The following is a 21,530-nucleotide window of genomic DNA, read 5'->3' as shown; positions in this document are numbered from 1 at the left end:
ATGCCATATAATATTTTCTGTCATGTGCATATTGAATGGGTAATACTATTACTACTAATACTAGCCTTATGCACCTTATGACACTGAATATATTTTTCAGTTAGTTAGATAGTCAATTATATTGACCTATTTGTTTACACTGCTTGTGTTGTTTTTACTACCTGTACCCCCTTCCCCCATGCTGCTATTATGCCTGAATTTCCCCAAGGGTATCAATAAAGGAATATCTTATCTTATCTTAGCCGAGAGTAGGACAAATTTGGGCTGGTAGCTCTCGGCTAGGTGGAAAATTAAAAAGTAGATCTTGGTTCAAAAAAGGTTGGGCACCCCTGTTATAACCCCTCAAGAAAAAACTCCAAAACACACCTGCGGGTATACACCAGCTATACCGCAGTACAAGTGTTTCAGTTTCCAAAAAGGGTTATCCCAGGCCTACGGTTTCAACAAAACATTACTTCGGACCGGGCCCGGCGGCTCGGGAAGCACACAGGGTTACCAGAGGAGGTCCAGAAGACCACCCCAACAGCCCCCTCTTCGCCATGCGTGAGAGAGGAGCGAAAGAAAGGAGAACCAGCCCCTTTATGATAATGTCAGGTACAACGTGTACCCAACAAAGGGTCTCCATAACGCCTAACCCTGCGACACCTGGGCCGACCCGGCATTTCCCCCCCCGAAAAAAGCACAAGTCCCTCAGGGTACCAGAAGATCTGCGGCCCCGGCGGGCAACGGGTTAATTGACCTGGACCAGCGCGACCAGAACCAGTCCCATGCCCTAACCACGCCGACATGCCCACTCCAGGAGAGAGGGTAGGTATGCGTGTCGATCTAAAACATGAAAAGAGGGTGCCACCCAGACAGTCCCATTTGTACCGCGCTCAGTGGTCCACCCCAAGGGCGTGAGACCCCTCTACCTATGTCCTGATCTATTCCGTTAACATCCCCCAGATATGAACGAGAATCCGTCGAGACCCAGTAACAGGCTCTCGGAAGAAGAAAAAATCCCCCATCCCAGTTGCCCTATAAAAACGCTGTTTTAATAACGAGCAACCAAGGCGTACTAGCCTCCTGCATGATTCTTATCAGAAACACCCCGAGCCAGCACTATATGTACGCGTCGAGACCCAAACACATCAATGGATAGTCTAACCAGACACCAGACATTGGTCCTTCAAGTCGCCTGGGAGAACGACAAGAAGTTTGTCGTGCTTCATATTCTTCACTCTTTTTATTATTAAAAAAGAAAGAAACACAGGCTGACATGAATCCCACGTGATGCAGCCGAGGGTAATTTTTTTTTACATTCTTACATCCCGCCACCCTCACCACAGAGGAGAGATGGGAATCCTCAGAGAGACTTCCCACGTGAGCCATAGATTGAAAAGTCACGGTAACATTGAGTCATGTGACCAACAGACTCAAGTTACACGTATATCGAGCGTAGTAGAACAGTAAGTTCCTACGCTCTGCCCCGACAACTTGACAACAACAGACCCTACATACGGGTCTAAAACTCACAGAAGCCGTCATCCAATAGAAACGTGCCTAGTGACGTTTGCTATGACGGGGGAAACCCAAGACTCAACCGCCTCTGATAGGTGCGGAGTCAGGGAAACCCTTCCCCCCCCCCGTGCCAAGCTGCCAACAGCTTGGCCCTGACATAATGAAAAGAGAGTCCAATAAACCCCCTGACCAGTCAGAAGAGGGAAGGAGGGGTTTATCCGGTACCCCCTCGCAAGCCCAACCCTTGCATACGACAACAACAAACAGCCATACAATACCTTAAGTAGCCAAAATGCTAATGAACAGCGCAAAGCTAATTCAATGCACGCTAGTCACAGACACATCTGTGAACAGGGTTTATAACAAGGCCAAGTTGTGTATGTGTGAACCCGACACCCGTATCCATGTTGCAAGACACAGAAAATCTGATAGAGAGAGAGAGAGCGGCATGAGCCGCGGTACTTTTTCATACGAGCATTACTGCAGACCAACACAATAGTGTTGCGGCTCAATATCACTGTTTAAGCAACAGAGCACACAACTAACCTCTACCTTTATGTGAAGATTCAGGTCGAGGCAGAAAAAACCTTTTTCAACCGAGTATAGGCTGCAGGCCTTGCTTAAAGGGGCTATGCACTGCTATTCCTAGCACTATTTGGGCAACTTTACACAATTCCTGTTAGTCTATTGAAGACATTTGTAATTTTTTTTTCAAAAAAATTCATTGTTTTATATTTCTAATCAAGTACTCGAAACCATCATTTTTCAGCCTCGAGAAATCAGGCTGTTATGGCCTGGCTCCGCCCATAAGCACTTTGAGTGACAGTCAGACCACAGTCTGCACTGGTAGAGGGAGGGAGGGAGGGGGGGGGGAAGAGAGAGAGAGTTCAGTTCAGTTCAGAGTTTTTATTTGCCACATGGAATAATACAATCATAGTTTCTTCATTAAAAAATCATAAATAGTCATTCCATGGACAAAAGGAGCAGGAAGAAGAATAAATCTTATAGTTATATAGTTACCTGCCCCTTATTCCTAAACTAACATGTATTTTCTTAATGGTCGGCGTATAACCTTATTTACACAAATAATCATTTATACCATGAGAGAGAGAGAGAGAGAGAGAGAGAAAGAGAGAGAGAGAGAGAGAGAAAGAGAGAGAGAGAGAGAGAGAGAAGCCCCTCCCTCTCTCTTCCTTTTTTTCTTTCTATCACTCTCCCGTTCGGAGGTGTGTGTCGCGCGGACCTCCGTGCGGCAGGTCCCCCCCCCCCCCAAGTGCCCCCTCTCTCTCCCTCCCTCCCTCTCTCTTCCTTTCTCTCGGCTCCCTCTCGGCTCTCTCTTCCTCTCGGCCCCGCAGCCCCACTCGCTGTCTAGTCTAGGTAGAATGGGGGCGGGCATTAGCTCCAACCACAGAGCCAATCGCATCACTGTGTCTATCCACAGCGCCCAGTGACGTGCTCAGGGACTTCAAATCAAAATGACCCGATTTACTAGAGGCACAGAGGGGGTGGGCTGAAACGGAGCAATTCGCCAATATGGTATTTAGACCCTAAAACACATTGATACGAACTCCTATTACTATAATACAATGCTAGAGACTGAAAAATGACATTTATAATGCATGGGACCTTTAAGCTCTAACATGAATGTAGCGTCTAGCCCTCCTATCAAACCCATACTAGCGAAAGATTCACACGTCGCATCCCCATCATATGTTTGGTGAATAAACACACAGTTTTTAACAAAAAATACAGTCCCTCAGTTTAGGAGGGACTCTTTATTTCTTTAACAAAATCATATTTGGGCCAGGAAGGGAACAGGGGGGGACCACAGAGGGAAAAAGTCAATTATTTTAGCGACTTCTGCCACGAGCAGCTCGGGACTTGCCACCCCGTGGAGCCCCGGAGGGACGGTAAACGATCGGCGGCTGGTCATGACGATCCCTACCGTCACCTCCGGGCGTAGATGGGCCGGCTGCAATGGCGGAGGCGCCTTCTCTCCTCCTGGCCTTCTTCGCCGAAGGTCCAGCAGTGGCGGCGGTAGCAGCGGCGGCTACGGCGGCGGAACCCCGACGACGAGCCTGCCGTCTGACTCCACCGGCGACATCGGGCAGGGGGAAATGAGGCTGGAGCGCGGAACGCTCCTCCTGCATCTCCCTGCAGGTTGAGGTCATCAGCTGCAGTGCCGACCCTAATAGTCCAGCATCGGAGAGGGGTGCCGTCAGAAGTGGAGTCCTCTTCATCTCCGGCACACGCGCCTGCTCCAGCCAAAGGTGGCGCTGGATTAGAGTGGCCAGGGCACGCACTTTCCCAGCGGCTATAGCCTGCGGCTGAATCAGATGCAGGATGGCTCCTGCCGCCTGGTCGAGCTGATCATGTTGTAAATCAGTCAGCTCCGTACCGCCCGTCAGTATCCCGGACGCGTGAATATTAAAGGCAACCAACTTGTGTTCGGCTTTTCTCTGATTGGCCGCGCCCCCCCGCCCCCACGCGCAGGCAAGCGCAGTCGTCCCACGTCCCAAATGAAATCCAAGGAGCGCGCGCGAGCGGCAGCGCGGGCAACCAACTTGTGGCTGCTGTTCCAACGCACTTGTGTTGGGCTGCGGTAGCAGTGGAGCGCTATGAAATGCGCTGAACTAGAAAGCGTAACGTTATTATGTTTCGCGTTTTTAACAACCAACTACCAGATTCACTCGTGTATAAACAAAGCCCATACAGTTATGAAATGCGCTGAACTAGAAAGCGTAACGTTATTATGTTTCGCGTTCCATTGATTAATGCCATTACCTGCTGTGCTGTAGGAAGCAGAGGTACAGTAAGTTACAGTAGGTGTAGGTTACATGTTTAATCAAAGCCCATACAATTTTTTAGATGAATGATTGTGGATATAATATAGAAAACACATCATTATGATATTGTCAGAGGGAGAGGCATGACTTCGCGACAGCCATATTAGACACTCACTGTACATCAGTGTGGAACTGTAACGTTATATGTTATTTCGCCCGTGGAGGCTGCTGAGCCTGAAGCGCCAGCGGGGCGACGCGGTGGTTTATACCCGGCTTTCGTGCGCCGCCGCCGGCTTGATACAGCTTCAGCAGCAGCAGCGGCGGTGCTCTGTTGTAGGAAGCCCTTCAATGACAGCGGCGCGCTCTCATATTTTGCGAATGCATAAACTATATCTTAAATTATGGCTATGTGTCTAATATGGCTGTCGCTTATCAATGACTTCGCGACAGCCATATTAGACACTCACTGTACATCAGTGTGGAACTGTAACGTTATATGTTATTTCGCCCGTGGAGGCTGCTGAGCCTGAAGCGCCAGCGGGGCGACGCGGTGGTTTATACCTGGCTTTCGTGCGCCGCCGCCGGCTTGATACAGCTTCAGCAGCAGCAGCGGCGGTGTTGTAGGAAGCCCTTCAATGACAGCGGCGCGCTCTCATATTTTGCGAATGCATAAACTATATCTTAAATTATGGCTATGTGTCTAATATGGCTGTCGCTTATCAATGACTTCGCGACAGCCATATTAGACACATCGCCATAATTTAAGATATAGTTTATGCATTCGCAAATATGAGAGCTCTGTCATTGAAGTGGGTGGTGGCAGCATTACTAACAGTAGCGATTTTATTGTTTTGTCATGACCAAACATAATCCCAACATAGATAGGAGGTGTACTGTATGTCAAATGTCGGTCATGTGGTGGAAGAGTTTAGTACAGTCACACAACAGAACACCGCTGTAGTACAGTCACACAACAGAACACCGCTGGTTCGACCAGTGCTTCTGCCGCGCCGCAAGGGCGTGTGCTAGTGGATTGATTGATTGGCCGTGTGGCCAATCAGAGAAACGCTGAACGAAAAGCTGAACACAAGTTGGTTGCCTTTAATATTCACGCATCCCGGACATGAATCTCGCCAGCTGTGCGATGTTAGAAGTGGCAGCCAGAGATTGCGTTGCGGAGATAAATGACTGGTCACTCCAAAAAGCCAACCGCCTCGCCGATTTCCCTTGGGGAACCGGCTTCCGTAACGGCTCCCACACCACCTCAGGACAAAGGAGCGCCGCCATCGGCCTATCAAGCCGAGGCATGCCCTCCTTCATGCCTTCTACCAAACCCACCACCCTCGTGACTTGCACGTAGGCGGGGGTAAGGCCCATGATGTGGGAGACCACCTGTCCCTGACGGACGTAGGCCTCCATTGAGGGGAAAAAAGGACAGACAACGTCCACCCCTCTCACCGGACGGCGTTGCCATAGATGACCTATGAGATCGTCAGGAATAGGAACAGGCAGTGGCTGCGGCAGCGGCACGCCGTTTGCGACTGCCGCCGCGCCATGAGCTCGGGGAAAAAAGCACGCAGTTCCCCCTGCATACTTTCCCCCACCGAGCTCGCGTCCCTCACATGCAGCAGACTACTGGTTAAGGAGCCACATTCTGATGTGGCTGATAGCAGGGCATCCCGCTGCCGAGTCGGAGGTTCTGACCCAACATCTGCGTACGAGGAATCCCAAGGAGACATCTCACCCCCCTCCAGTGTTACCTGGACGGGCGGGGGACATGTCTCCACCGGGGCTTCGAACAAGAACCCGTCCGCTTCTACCATGTAGTCCTCTGTTTCCATTGGCCATGGAGAATCAGACGCATCCTCATCCGGCTCCAGCAACTCACCAAAACCAGGCCGTTCGCGTCTACAAGCCACCATCTTGCGACGGGAGCAAGCTGACGCAAAAAGTTTGCGTCTCAAATCCCCCGCAACCAGAGGAGCCGGCCGCCCAACAGCGGACGACTCCCCGGAAGCAGAGGAACCAGAGCCGGAACCAGGCCATTGCACAGGAGACGGCGCTAGTGCACCAGCTCCTTGGAGAGGCAAACTATCCATCGGACGCCTACCGGGCGTGGCTGCCGACCACGAGAGAGGCCTCAACCCCGCTCCAAGACGTACGACAGAGGCGGCAATGGAGAACCGCTGGTGAAGGGTGACGTTGCGAGCGTGACCCTCCGAGGTAAACATTATGACTTAGCTTTTTTCTTTTTAAATATATGAGAGAAGAAAAAAGCAAGAAAAAATTTAAACACGTATCAACTTTCTTCAACTAAACAACCTTGTCAAGTGTGGGTATCTACCAAGGCACTTCCTTGTGGTGAAAGTGAAGAAGGAGGCGAGTAGGTGACCACACACCTGCTTATGAAGGTAAGCGGATAGGGGTGTGGCCAGACGGATGTCGGATGTCGGTACATTGTGGAGTTTTTTATTCAGTGCTAGGCACGAAGTGAGGTTAGTGCAGAATGACGCTGAGCGGAAACCAGAATGAAATAGAACATATTTACTATAAAAGCGAACAGTTATAGTATCTCTAATAGTAACAATTCTTTGTTTAAAAAAGGCTGTTTCCGTGAGACTTTGCATGCAAATCTAGACGAGTGCTTTCGTTGGCGTTGGGAGAGTGGGAGAGCGACGCCCATAAACAACACACATGGCCTCTGTTGATAAACTTTTGCTTTTCGTTTATTTAGAATGTTTGTGTGTGGTGCAGCCCTGTTGGACAGTGAAATGTAGTGTTCAAATAACATTACTGTCACCGCATTTAAATGGCATCATAACCTCTTACAATTCCGCAATGATTTAGAAGTAAGCATGTGCCCGCCATTCATTGATACAGTTCAAGCTCCTCCACCGTCTATATTGGTCAAAGACCAGACTTGCGAAGATAAACCCTAGCATGGTGCAAACCAGGGTTCGAAATTAACGGGGGCTTGGGGCAAAATGCCCTCGAAAATAGAAAATTGCAAGAAAAGCCCCAGACAGTTTACTAATTATATATGCAGGGATGCTCGATATTGGCTTTTTTACCAATACCGATATACCGATACTGCACCTTAACTCTTTCTCTGCCATGCTGGGAACGGGATATGGCTATGTGCTGCCACGCATTAAACCAATGGAGTCGGTCACCTTGTTTGCAGGGCTATAACTATATTCTATATTATAGCTAAGCTATGGATGCAATACTATGGCCCATTTGACATCGAGTATCCAAGATGTGAAAAAGAAAAGAAAATTCCATCCATACATTCCCGTTTTATACCGTGGTGAATATAAGTATGGTTTTAGAGCAGTTTAGGGTAATTCCTGGGAGGCTAGTAATAGCCTGTGACCAGTGCCGTCTGGGAGAAATGCGAGGCCCCTTGCGAGATTTTTTTATTATAAATTAATTAATAAATTTAAAAAATATATATTTTTTGCCTACAGTACGTATTCTTAAATAATAGCGCTGCCCGAGGCTGGGTATACAGTCAACGTATTCTTAAATAATAGTGCTGCCCGAGACTGGGTATACAGTCAACGTATTCTTAAATAATAGCGCTGCCCGAGGCTGGGTACATACAGTCAACGTAATATTAAAAATTGCAGCTGTGGAACACACCCAAGTCTGACAGAGAAAGTAACGTCAGCTAGCAGTAGCTGGCAGTCTCCATCCCCCCTGGCTGAGTTAAACACAGACTGGGAGCTTATTAAATTAAATAGTCAAGCTTATTAAGACACGTCTATCGAATGACAACCTTGTTAGCTTTCTGTATCATAACGTTAGCTTTCTGTATCATAACGTTAGCTTTCTGCATCATAACGTTAGCTTATTAAATGACTAGTCTCACCTGATACCTTGTTAGCTTTCTGCATCATAACGTTAGCCTTCTGTATCATAACGTTAGCTTTCTGTATCGTAACGTTAGCCTTCTGTATCATAACGTTAGCCTTCTGTATCATAACGTTAGCTTATTAAATGACTAGTCTCACCTGATACCTTGTTAGCTTCAATTCATCATGAGAGAAATATGCAGACGCACTTGGTTGGCTAGCGCCGCTAGCAGTGTGTTAGCACTCGGGTGGCTAGCAGCAGAGCCACTTAGCCAGTTAGCTCCCACTAGCGATTCCTAGCACTGTAGAATACGGCGATTCCACTCAGAAAACATTAGCGTTTAAATTGCACAAATTGCACTTTCCTTGAGTTGACTGTCCGCGTCCTCCTGATGTGTGTATGTCCCTCCGCCTCGGTCTCACCTTGACGTTGAATCAATATCCCACGCCACGCGGGCACTTCTCTATGCGTTCCATATGGAAAACGTCCGTCCTGGCGGTGCCCGTCCGGTATAACGTTGATTCCAAAAAGGATGTCCCAGTTATTGATCGCCATCTGGTAGATCAATATGTCCATTGGCTGATGCTATCCTTTACTGCATACTGAATTCAGCGTCGCAATAACTAAGTATTCCATGGGGCTTCGCTTGCTAGCTTCTTCCCCCCGCGAGGCCCTGCTGTGGCTGTGGCTGCTTCGGTCGGGTCGCTGTTTTTTGTGATAAATGTATCCGAACCTCTCATCGAGTTATTGAACACTTCTTTTTTCTTTGCCTTCTTTCGTTGTAAATTCCCGGAGCCAAATTTCCACCCTTTATCACGTTCTCTCGTCGACATTGTGTTAAAAAAAATGTTGCACCACTCTGACTCAGTCATCCACCTTACTCTACACACCTGTGAGTGACCACCACTGCCACCAGTCCACGTGCCAGCGCTTAATGGCAGCTTTTTATATGCACGCCGCTTCAGATAGATGACGGACGCATCACGCTGCCTGTCGCAGGAGTCTAATGTGAAATATATAAGCATGGATGTAAGTCACATTAGACACCTGTAAGCAAAAAAAATTCGGTCTGTGATGGAAAGTGATTGTTAACATTATATTTATTTAAATCTTTATATATAAAAAATAAAAACATTTAAAAAGATAATAATTTTTTTTTCTCTTCTTCTTCTCGCGAGGCCCTAGGGAGCGCGAGGCCCAGTGCGGTCGCACTTCTCGCACACCCCTAGCGGCGGCCCTGCCTGTGACGTATATTATAGCATTTTGTCCCTATACACGCTACAATAAAAAATTCAAATGCATATGATCGGTATTATGTTCCATCATGAATGCATGAAAGGGGGGGGGGTCGTTTCTGATTAATTGATTGTCAATAACGGCATTCGTTAGTACAACAACATACGCTGATCAGAGCGATGGCTATGAAAACAAGGCACAATCAAGCTGAAATTTACGTTAAATTGCTCTTACCTGTGGCCGGTGGGATTCCAAAAAGAATATTCCAATTATTTGATTGCCATCTGGTAGATCGTATGTCCATTTGGCCCACGACACCCACCACTGGCGGCCAATAACGAGTATACTCGTCGTCGGCAGTGAATGAGTTAAGATGCATACAACTGTTATTATAGTTAGTGCTCTCACCACTATGTAATTGTGATTATAGTTAGTGCTCTCACCACTATGTAACTGTGATTATAGTTAGTGCTCTCATCACTATGTAACTATGATTATAGTTAGTGCTCTCACCAGTATGTAACTGTGATTATAGTTAGTGCTCTCACCAGCATCTCACTATGATTATTAGTGCTCTCACCACTATGTAACTGTGATTATAGTTAGTGCTCTCACCACTATCTATGAGTATAGTTCGTGCTCTCACCACTATCTAACTATAATTATAGTTCTGTGCCACACTAGCTCACGCTCAGCGTTTCATGCATAATCTCGCTTCAGCGTATGCACACTGAATACATTTCAAATGTACCTTTAAATGCCAGCATTCATCTGGCCACACCCCCATCCGCCTACCTACATAAGCCGGGATGGGCCACACACTCATCTCCTTCGCAAATTTCATCACAAGCAACGTGTTGCTCATATGCCCACTTGACGTGGAGAAAAATATTGCTCTAAGGAAAGGAAGAATAAGGAGAATACGTTGATATCATATCTTTATTTTCTCTCTCACTTTTTTAAAACGAGAAAATACGGCGAGATGGTGATCATTCCACAAACTCCACCGGTTTCGTATTGGGGGTTCACGCCGCTACATACCTCCCAGCTACAGTCTTCTTTGATGCGGCTGGACGGAGTGAAACCCTCCGGCGGTGCAGGGACTGTAGTGGCGCGCCGCTGTTGTGAGAATCGGTGCGTTCCAGGTTGGGTGAGTAGTGTTTTGCTGGCAGGCTCCACTTGTCTGTTAGTGCTATGGGGACTAATTGACAATGTTTATGAAAACCGGGCCCAGGCTAGGGTCCTTTGTTCAGTCTCCTAGACGACAGGAGACCTTGGTCTGAAGCCATTTTAGTTTAACTAGTGGGCCGCGACCATTAACACTGGTGCTACTTAATGCTACTCTGTTGAACGTGCTTTGATTATAACATGTTTTTAAACACTCTGGACTACGACGTCGTCTTTGACAGGAGATGTTCGTCGACCCTGCCCTGAGCCAGGACGGCAAGGTTGCGTCAACAAAGAGGACTGTAGTGCGGGTTGGAGCGGCGACGCTGCCCAGTTCGAACAACACAGGAGCGGCTGTGTTCCTACGGTATCTTGACTGCACTTCGCTGATCTACGTTCCGGGTAGGATAAGGTTTGACCGGACCTTATAACACGTCTTCTGGTCTTTACCTTTCTAAATGTTTTGTGAATAACGATGTTTTCCCAAAACGTGTGTTGCTGCAATGCATTTAGGATACGACGCAAGTTATGTGTGGACTGTCTTTGTCACTGGCAGTTAGCTTCTCCGTGCAAATCGGGTTGTTACAGAAAATGATCTGGTTGTTGTGTGAGAAACATCATGTGTATTTATATGTACCGTGTACTCACAACTAAGGTAACTAACCTATGAAGCTATGCTTAGTGACAAGTGAGTAAGAGAATGTTCTTTTCTCAGCCTGTGATGACAATGAACAGTGTTCACATATTAACAGGTGTTCCTGTTTTAACTGGCCGTATTAAGGGTAAAATAAGAGGATTGTGTTTCCCCCCGGTTCCCTGTGGACTTTTTCACCCTCCTATCAGACATGTTGCACTACATTGTGTCTTTTTGTGTGGTAGGGATGCGATGTAACCCTTAGCTTGATTGCTGAGGTTGTGCTAAAACTGCTGGAGAAACTTTATTTTCCTAAAAGAAAAAATTGTTTGGTCGCTGTCGTGTGTGCTTAGCAAGGCCTGTGGCCGATACTAATCGAGAATTATGTATTCTCTCATTATGAAAAACGGCGTTCCTCTGTAGAGTGTTTTTGCCATTTTTTGTAGGTGATGATGGGTTGTGTGTGTCATGTGACCTACAACTGGGTTGGACTGGCCACAGAAGCACATGTGTATGTTGGACCGGGGCTCTTAGAGCCCTCTCTATTCTGTGTTTTTTCCTTAGTAAAAATCAGATAGCAGGTTAGCTCATGCGCTGTGTGGAGCTGTCAAACGCTTCATAGAGCTGACTATGACTGTGTCATATTCTCTTTTTGTCATTACATCGTATCATGGGTGTGGGGTCGTAAAGGGGTGAACTGGTAACCTTTCCTCTCCTCCTTGTTTCTGTCGGTCAGGGGTACACCCCCTGTCCTTCAAGGTTCCCGTCACGTGGCGGTTCGGCACGTTACGGGGGGGGGGGGGGGAGTTTCCTGGTCCCACGGCCTGGTATATTGGGCGTGTGCACCGCAGGAATTCCCCCGCCATAGAGTACGTCACCGTGCGCGTCTCTGTTGAGGACTTCCGTGTGCTGTTCAGGTCCATGTGATGGATCTGTTTCAGGGGGGTGGTCAGGGCTCCTCCTCACCAAGCGCCTATTCGGGCCTTCTGTGAGTTCGGACTCCTTCTTCCATGTGAGGGAGCCTCCATCAGAGTACAGAGCCTTCCTCCTCAGATTGTCAAAGTGAGTGGACCCTCTAGAAGGTGTCCTATTCTATTGTATATGTATTCGATTCAATTCGATTATTGAGTGTGTATGGGTTCAGTGCCTCTTCCCCGGAGAGCCCTAAAACCAATTTTTTACATGGCTCAAGGTGCAATATATTCTTTTCAATCTGTACAGCTCGCGTGGGAAGTCTCTCTGGGGATCCCCGTCTCCTTCCTATGGGAGGGTGGTGGGATGTAAAAATGTGAATTTTTTTTACCCCCGGCTGTGTAGACTGGGATACATACTGTTGATGCTTCCTTCTTTTCTATTCAAAAAGTGTTGGAGTTAGGAAGTGTCACACCCCTCTTGTCGTTCCCCTGGGCGCCTTGGGGATTCAATGACGGGTCTAAATAGCCTGTTCATTGATGGGGGTGTGTCCCGACGCACGTATAGTGCTAGCTCGCTGTAAACAGGCGACTGACTGGCACGCCTTGGTTGCTTGTGGTTAAAACGGCGTTTTTATAAAGCAACTGAGATGGGGGTTTTTTCCTCTTCCGACGACCAAATCCCACGACCTGGGTTGGTTTTCGACGGATTCTCGTTCATGTCTGGGGGATGATGACGGAATGGATCTGAACATATGTAGAGGGGTCTCACGCCCTTGGGGTGGGCCACCAGGCGCGGTTCGCCCGAACGTCTGGGTGGCGCCTTCTTTTCATGTTAAGATCGACACGCATATCTGCCCTTTCTCCTGGAGTAGGCATGTCGGCGTGGTTAGGGCACGGGACTGGTTCTGGTCACGCTGGTCCGGATCAGTTGAACCCGTTGTCCGCCGGGGATGCAGATCTGCTGTTCTGGTACCCTGAGGGACTTGGGCTTTTTTCAGGGGGAAAAATGCCAGGTCGGTCCGGGTGTCACAGGGTTAAGCGCTATGGAGACCCTGGTTGGGTATGTTTTTACTCAGCACTGTCGTGATGGCTTACGGCCGTGCCAACCTGTACACGCTCGATCTCGTCGGATCTCGGCCGCTACACAGGTTGGTCCTGGTTAGTACTTGGTTGGGAGACCGCCTGGGAATACCAAGTACGGTGTGCTTAGGGGCTGGTTCTCCATTCTTTTTCGCTCCTCTCTCACGCTTGCGAAGAGGGGCCTGTTGGGGTGGTCTTTGACCTCCTCTGGTGACCCTGTGCTTCCCGTATCGCCAGGCCCGGTCCGAGGTAATGTTTCGTCGACCCGTAGGCCTGGGTTAACCCTTTTTTGAAAACTGAAACACTTGTACTGCGGTATAGCCGGTGTATACCCGCAGGTGTGTTTTGGAGTTTTTTCTTGAGGGGTTATGGAACAACCACCGCATTGGGTAACACCAAGGTGGTTGATTCCCTGGTGTTGGAGCAGTGTCAACTCCCGGGTTCACCGTTTGAGGGTGCCCCTGCACGTTCATGACGTCTGCCAATCATGTCAGCCTTCTCTGCCTCAACCCCTCTGGGTGGGGTTTTTTAAATGGAGGCTTGGTCATGCAACTACGCCAGCATACGCCCCTTCCGCCGGGGCGGCTGTGTTCAGCTGTCCCCTCTGGCGCCTGTCTCGTCCGCAGTCTCCAGGCTAGGGTTAACAGCCTGTTGCCTGGTTTTTCCCCGGTGCGCTGCCTGCTTCCGTTGGTTAACCTTTTTTGTGTGCTTACGGCCATGCTGACTGCCTGTTCTGCAGGGTCAGTGTACCAGGCGGTGTACTATTGGGGGGACAGGGCCCGCTCGGCTGAGGGGCCTTTGTCCGAATACGCTGGCGATGTGGGGGGCGGGGTCACTAAGTGCCCACCTGGTGGGGTCTTGATGCTGGCATCATGGACTTCTCCGGGCCCCCGTTCCAGGGGGTCCAGTCCCTTTGGTGGGTCTGGGTCTTCCTTCGCGCTCCGCTGCTACGGCCTTGCCACGGGGTTGGGTTTGCCCTTGGCCCCGTGATTCTGGGGGCAGTAACGAGGTTGTTTTCTCCGTTCGTTCCCGGGTGGCATGCGGGTTGTGCGTCTAGACGCTGCTGCAGGCCCTTGATTTTTCATTGTGATGAAATTTGTTGGGAAGGAGATGAGTGTGTGGCTCATCCCGGCTTATGTAGGTAGGCGGATGGGGGTGTGGCCAGATGAATGCTGGCATTTAAAGGTACATTTGAAATTTATTCAGTGTGCATACGCTGAAGCGAGATTATGCATGAAACGCTGAGCGTTCACTAAGTGTTAACAGAACTTGGTTATAGCCATAACCTAACGATAGTGCTCTCACCACTATGTAACTGTGTTTAACAGCTATTTTCACAGTCATGACAGCATTTACTGTGACAGCACTTAATTATGTTAATGCTATTCAGGTGAGAGGAGTGGCTGGGGGGTATTGTTCATGCCCAGCCCAAACCGGCAGAAGTGTTAAAATGTGTACCTTTGAGAGCAGTTTTCACTGCTTCAATCTTCTAGAAAAAAGTTTTACAAGATTCAAATGACAGTAGCACACCTTCTTCAAACATTCTCAGATTTCAACGTATGACACATAATTTGAAAGCTTACATTCTGTACTTTCACAATCTGACAAAAATGAATGTGGCAAAATGAATGTGGCATCAATCGCTGGTCAGGGTCATATATATATATCAATTACATTATTGAAATGACAAACTCGGATTAAAGACAATTGGGAGGGGGTGTTTACTGGGGCAGGGGAGTGATGGGGAAATGTAATCTAATTTAGATTTTGAGATTATAGACACTAGCATGATTTAGATTATAGACACTAGCCTGATGTATCATTTTGATTTTGAGATTATAGATACTAGCATGATTTAGATTATAGACACTAGCATGATATAGTAGATTATAGACAATAGCATGATTTAGATTAAAAACAATCATTTTATTCATTTGAAATGTTTCTATGTTTTAAACCTTTTTATTCATATGTTTTTATTTTATTCATTTGAATTTTCTCATGTTTTAAAACTTTTATTTTATGATTGTACAGCGTTGTAGACAACGAGTGTCCGCTTCCAACGATATCCCACGTGGGGGAGTGCAAATATAGGAAGTAGGTGAAAGTTGACGAGCGATAATAAGTTGTGACTCAAACTTCAGAACGCACGGAGGTGGATGGCCACGGAGGACTTTTCTTTTTTGGGACATGGTTTACTAAAACCTTTCTCAAGCACTAATTTCTGAACGGATTTTTATAAAATGTATAAAATAGTTTTTTAGCTCATACCTCTATGCTGGAATAATGGAATCTGGAATCTGACAACCACTAAAGAGAAATGTGAGTACACAAATTCAAGTTCAACTCAAATTCAAACCTCTGTTACTCTATTTCATTAGCAATAAAAGTGATTATCCTTTTTGCATTAGTAACTTCGGAATGTTATCTTTCAAAAGAGACCAGGCTCATGCATGTACTATAAGTATAAAGTATAAAGCTAAGCTCTGCAAAAAAAAGATAGTCCTCAAGTTCAAGTAAAAATAACTGCCACTTTCTGCCCACCTGAAAGAGGTTAACATGATTTACAGTAGATTATAGACACTAGCATGGTCTAGATTATATACACTAACAGGATTTAGATTATAAGCACTAGCATGATTTAGATTATAGACACTAGTATGATTTAGATTATAGACACTATTATGAGTTAGATTATAGACACTATTATGATTTAGAGAAGATTATAGACACTAGCATGATTTAAATTATAGACAGTAGCATGATTTAGATTATAGACACTAGCATGATTTGCATTATAGACACCAACATTATTTGGATTATAGCCACTAGCATGATTTATAGTAGATTATATACACTAGCATGATTTACAGTAAAGTATAGACACTAGAATGATTTACAGTACATTATAGACACTAGCATGATTTACATTATAGACACTAGCATGATTTACATTATATACACTAGCATGATTTACATTATAGATGCTAACATGCTTTAGATTATAGACATGATTTAGATTATAGACAGCATGATTTGCAGTATAGACACTAGCATGATTTACAGTATATTATAGACATTAGCATGATTTACAGTAGATTATAGACACTAGCATGATTTACATTATGGACACTAGCATGATGTACAGTAGATTATAGATACTAGCATGACTTACATTATATATACTAGCATGATTTACAGTCAATTATAGACACTAGCGTGATTTACATTATAGACATTCGCATGATTTACATTATAGACATTAGAATGGTTTACATTATAGACACTAGCATGATTTACATTATATACACTAGTATGATTTACATTATATACACTAGTATGATTTAGATTATAGACACTAGCATGATTTCGATTTTAGACACTAGCATGATTACATTATAGGCACTAGCATTATTTAGATTATAGACACTAGCATGATTTTGCACATTTAGAAATCAGGGTTGATAATAGCTGTAGATGGAGATAATAATGCTATTTATACAGAAACCAACAGATGATGCTGTGAATGCAGTCCTTACATCAGAGTTTAAGGTAGTAGGGTGGGGTACAGGCGGGAGTGTGTGTGTGTATCACGTATCATATCTGTATATTTATATATTAATGTGTGTATTAGTCTACAGTATGTGTGTACATGTGTATTTGAGTGCTGAGAGTGCAGGTACACACTGGGACCTTCATCCTGGATGAAGTAAGGTTGGCAGGGCTGAGCTGGCAGTGAAGTGAGGCATAACATTGGTGGTTTCCTGCACTAAAGTGCTGTGCCGAGCGAAGCAAAAGACATTCACGGGTACTTACTGTCGAAAAGGTATGTTTGCAGTTTATTTTTAAAGGCTGCTTATGAATGCAGGAGAGGAGGAGATGGAGGGAGAGAGAGAGAGAGAGAGAGAGAGAGAGGGGATTTCACAACAAAATGGAAGGAGCAACATAAAGCAAAGACGACCCAAACACAGGTTAAATCTCCAAGCGCAGGTTAGCACTGTAGCAAGTGCTACAGAATGAGGGAAGAATGAATGTACAGTAATGGTCCAAGTAAAAAAGGTGTATATTTTTCCACACTGAAAGTATATTTCTTACCATATGTACTTTTCTGAGAGTATACTAGCAATGTACTTTTGGTACTTCTTATGTGGTTTCATGTACTAATTCAAAGCACATGTTTAGTATGATAGTTATTAATGTGTAAACGTTTATTGTTTATTGATTATTTGGATCCCCATTAGTTGTTACCAAGGCAACATGGAAATAACAGATTCAATGGACCTCATTCCCCAACATTGTCATAAGATTTCTCTTACGACAACCTCATTGGAAGGTCGTAAGAGTATGTCAACGACTATTACCCCCTGATTCACCAACGCATGGAGAGGTTGTCTTAACTCGCCAAAATGATCACAGCTGCGATGCCCAGAATGAGATACTGTACGTCACTCATTCACAAACTTGAATGCGCATTCCCATTTACTTCATTTGCATACAGACACACCCGTCCAGCTCATTATAATGAGAGGGCCATGCGGAAAAAGAGGGCCGGCATTGCCCTGTATTCAACAGGTAGCGAGGAAGCGCTTTGCAACGGATCAAAATTAGATTAGATTCAAATATATTGTCATCACACAGCACACTATAAACCTATAGTGGAATAGACTGTATTAATATTCCATATTTATACCATCGTGTTGCACGCTCCTGGCCACCTGCTGCAGCGTGCGCACACTCACACACACACGTGCGCACGCGTACTGTATAGTCTACATGCGTAATGAATGAACAGTAGGCTTATATTATTCTAATGACTTTTTTATTGTGTGTGTGTGTGCACGCTGCGGCAGGTGGCCAGGAGCGCACAACAAGATGGTATAAATATGGAATATTAATACAGTCTATTCCACTATAGATATATCCACGTGATTAGCTTTAGTTCTTATTTATTTATCCACTGTCATTTGCAGTGTTGGTGTAGTGTTTTTACTTATTTTCCGACATCACAATGCCTCTTGAGGCATGACTGTAAATGGAAAAAAAACTTTTTTATGATTATAATTACATTATGATTAATTAATTCCAAGGAGGCCTGTAGAGTTGACATGAACGAAATCACCATGATTCCTCCCAAATAAAGCCCTTAACTCATTGAATGCCAAAAACGAGTATACTCGATAAATTTATTTTTTAAATGTATACTAAACAGTCAGCCTGACCTTGTTGTGTGATCCTGGTACCTCTGAATGAATTGGAATTTAATTGATGATCGAATCCCAATAGGTGGCAGTATCGCCTACCTTTTGAACTGGGCTAGTTTACTGTGGGAAGGGGGGGGGGGGGGGGTTGCTCACTCACTGTTGGCCAAAGTAGTAGCCACTAGCCTGGGAACTGCCTATGCAATGGCGAGCAAACTATTGGATATTATTATGAAGAGGACAAAACGATCACACTTATGGATGATAAGGTGCGTTTTCACCTGACTACATTGGACTCAGCACTTCTGGTAAATCATAAAAATACTATAGTCAAACCGACCGAGCATGTAACATTATCTGTCGCCGACAACAGAGTTGAGAGCACCCCAGACTAGAGCCAACTATAACGTTCGGCAATATCGATCGCCTAGAGCGAACTATTGGAGATTATTATGAAGAGGTGACGATCAATCCATAACATAAGATGCGTTTTCACCAGACTATGTTGGATTCTAGTATTTTCAAACAGGCTGTTTGGATGTAACGTTAACGTTATCTGTTGGGCGCTGCCAGAGCCAACTAACGTTATTTATTGTTCCTGTTCTGACTCAGACACTTCGGAGCAAGAGTGGACAGGGTTTTGGTGGACCTGCTGACAACAAAGGTGGTCTATTTTACCGAACCCCATCATAAAACATGCCTTTGTAATGATCCCAGTGTCAGAAAACGAGTCCGCGAGGGACCACCCCCCCCCCCCCCCCCCCCCCCATGGTGGCTTTGTGAATAGAACCATTCTACTATGGTCATGTTTACCTTTGACCTGGAAATAATATAGGTGTCAGGCGAGCAATCCGCACGAAATGCGCATGCTGCACAGAAAACACGTAATATCATGCGTTCCAGGAAACAAGACTGGATTATTTTGAAACGGGACGGGTTTTAGCCTGGGATTGTGCAGGAACGAAGGTATGTAGAAATAAACGGTTTGTTCCCTTTTGGAGTATAAATATTGCCTTTCAAATTAGCCATATACTATTGTCTCCATAGCTATAATATAGAATATACGATGGGTCTGCAAACATCGTGAAAATTGTCAAAAACGCTGGCACCAGGGAGTACAGATGGAAAAACAGCATGGCAGTCAATGAGTTAAGAACACGGCGCACACCAGTCTGTCGACATACGACTGCTCTTTAGCGCTCCTAAATCCTGCTCTTAGTTAAAGGAAAACTCCAACATTGTGGGAAATTAGCTTATTTAACATCTTCCCTGGAGTTAGACAAGAAGATACATACCTTTTTCGTCTCTCTGCATGCATTGGGCTTAGGGAACGCCTGGACCGTTAGCCTAGCTTAGCTTCATCACTGGAAGTGGGGCAGACATCTAGCCTAGTTCACTACAGTCAGGAAATATACTCCAAATACAATAAAAAAACAACTCCCAAACGTTCCTGTAAACATGTTGTGACCTGTGTATTTACCACGTCTCCCAGTCACACAAGTCACACGAGTCTCCCAGTCACACAAGTCACACAAGTCTCCCAGTCACACAAGTCACACGAGTCTCCCAGTCACACAAGTCTCCCAGACACACAAGTCTCCCAGTCACACAAGTCTCCAGGTCACACAAGTCTCCAAGTCACACAAGTCTCCCAGTCACACAAGTCTCCCAGTCACACAAGTCACACAAGTCTCCCAGTCACACAAGTCTCCAAGTCACACAAGTCTCCCAGTCACACAAGTCTCCAAGTCACACAAGTCTCCCAGTCATACAAGTCTCCCAGTCACACAAGTCTCCAAGTTGCACAAGTCACACGAGTCTCCCAGTCACACAAGTCTCCAAGTCACACAAGTCTGCCAGTCACACAAGTCTCCCAGTCACACAAGTCTCTGTCACACAAGTCACACAAGTCTCCAAGTCACACAAGTCTCCCAGTAACACAAGTCTCCCAGTCACACAAGTCTCCAAGTCACACAAGTCTCCCAGTCACACAAATCTCCAAGTCACACAAGTCACACGAGTCTCCCAGTCACACAAGTCTCCAAGTCACACAAGTCTCCCAGTCACACAAGTCTCCCAGTCACACAAGTCTCCAAGTCACACGAGTCTCCCAGTCACACAAGTCTCCAAGTCACACAAGTCACACGAGTCTCCCAGTCACACAAGTCTCCAATTCACACAAGTCTCCCAGTCACACAAGTCTCCCAGTCACACAAGTCACATGAGTCTCCCAGTCACACAAGTCTCCCAGTCACACAAGTCTCCCAGTCACACAAGTCACACGAGTCTCCCAGTCACACAAGTCTCCAAGTCACACAAGTCTCCCAGTCACACAAGTCTCCAAGTCACACAAGTCTCCCAGTCATACAAGTCTCCCAGTCACACAAATCTCCAAGTTGCACAAGTCACACGAGTCTCCCAGTCACACAAGTCTCCAAGTCACACAAGTCTCCCAGTCACACAAGTCTCCCAGTCACACGAGTCTCCATCACACAAGTCTCCAAGTCACATGAGTCTCCCAGTCACACAAGTCACATGAGTCTCCCAGTCACACAAGTCTCCCAGTCACACAAGTCACACGAGTCTCCCAGTCACACAAGTCTCCCAGACACACAAGTCTCCCAGTCACACAAGTCTCCCAGTCACACAAGTCTCCCAATCACACAAGTCTCCAAGTCACACAAGTCTCCCAGTCACACAAGTCTCCCAGTCACACAAGTCTCCAAGTCACATGAGTCTCCCAGTCACACAAGTCTCCCAGTCACACACATCTCCCAGTCACACAAGTCACACGAGTCTCCCAGTCACACAAGTCTCCAAGTCACACAAGTCTCCCAGTCACACAAGTCTCCCAGTCACACAAGTCTCCAGGTCGCACAAGTCACACGAGTCTCCCAGTCACACAAGTCTCCAAGTCACACGAGTCTCCCAGTCACACAAGTCTCCCAGTCACACGAGTCTCCGTCACACAAGTCTCCAAGTCACACAAGTCTCCTAGTAACACAAGTCTCCTAGTCACACAAGTCTCCAAGTCACACAAGTCTCCCAGTCACACAAGTCTACAAGTCACACAAGTCTCCCAGTCACACAAGTCTCCCAGTCACACAAGTCTCCAAGTCACACAAGTCACATGATTCTCCCAGTCACACGAGTCTCC

The 21,530-nt window shown here is 46.2% G+C and overlaps 1 protein-coding gene across 1 annotated transcript in view; it reads right to left on the bottom strand.

The window, feature by feature from the left end:
* Nucleotides 1-21,530, bottom strand: part of vangl1 (VANGL planar cell polarity protein 1) — a gene marked incomplete at both ends in the record, with an annotated part of 163,359 nt that overhangs the window by 41,289 nt on the left and 100,540 nt on the right. Inside the window, one exon of the mRNA XM_084319592.1 lies at nt 16,992-17,027. Within this exon, the coding sequence (XP_084175718.1) occupies nt 16,992-17,027 (36 nt within the window). The remainder of the gene's footprint in view (nt 1-16,991; nt 17,028-21,530) is intronic.

The sequence above is a fragment of the Notolepis coatsorum genome (genome assembly GCF_963971535.1).
Source record: "Notolepis coatsorum genome assembly, chromosome: 8".
Lineage (NCBI taxonomy): Eukaryota > Metazoa > Chordata > Actinopteri > Aulopiformes > Paralepididae > Notolepis > Notolepis coatsorum.
Note: the sequence above shows the minus strand (reverse complement) of the source record. Positions and strands in the feature narration are given on the sequence as shown.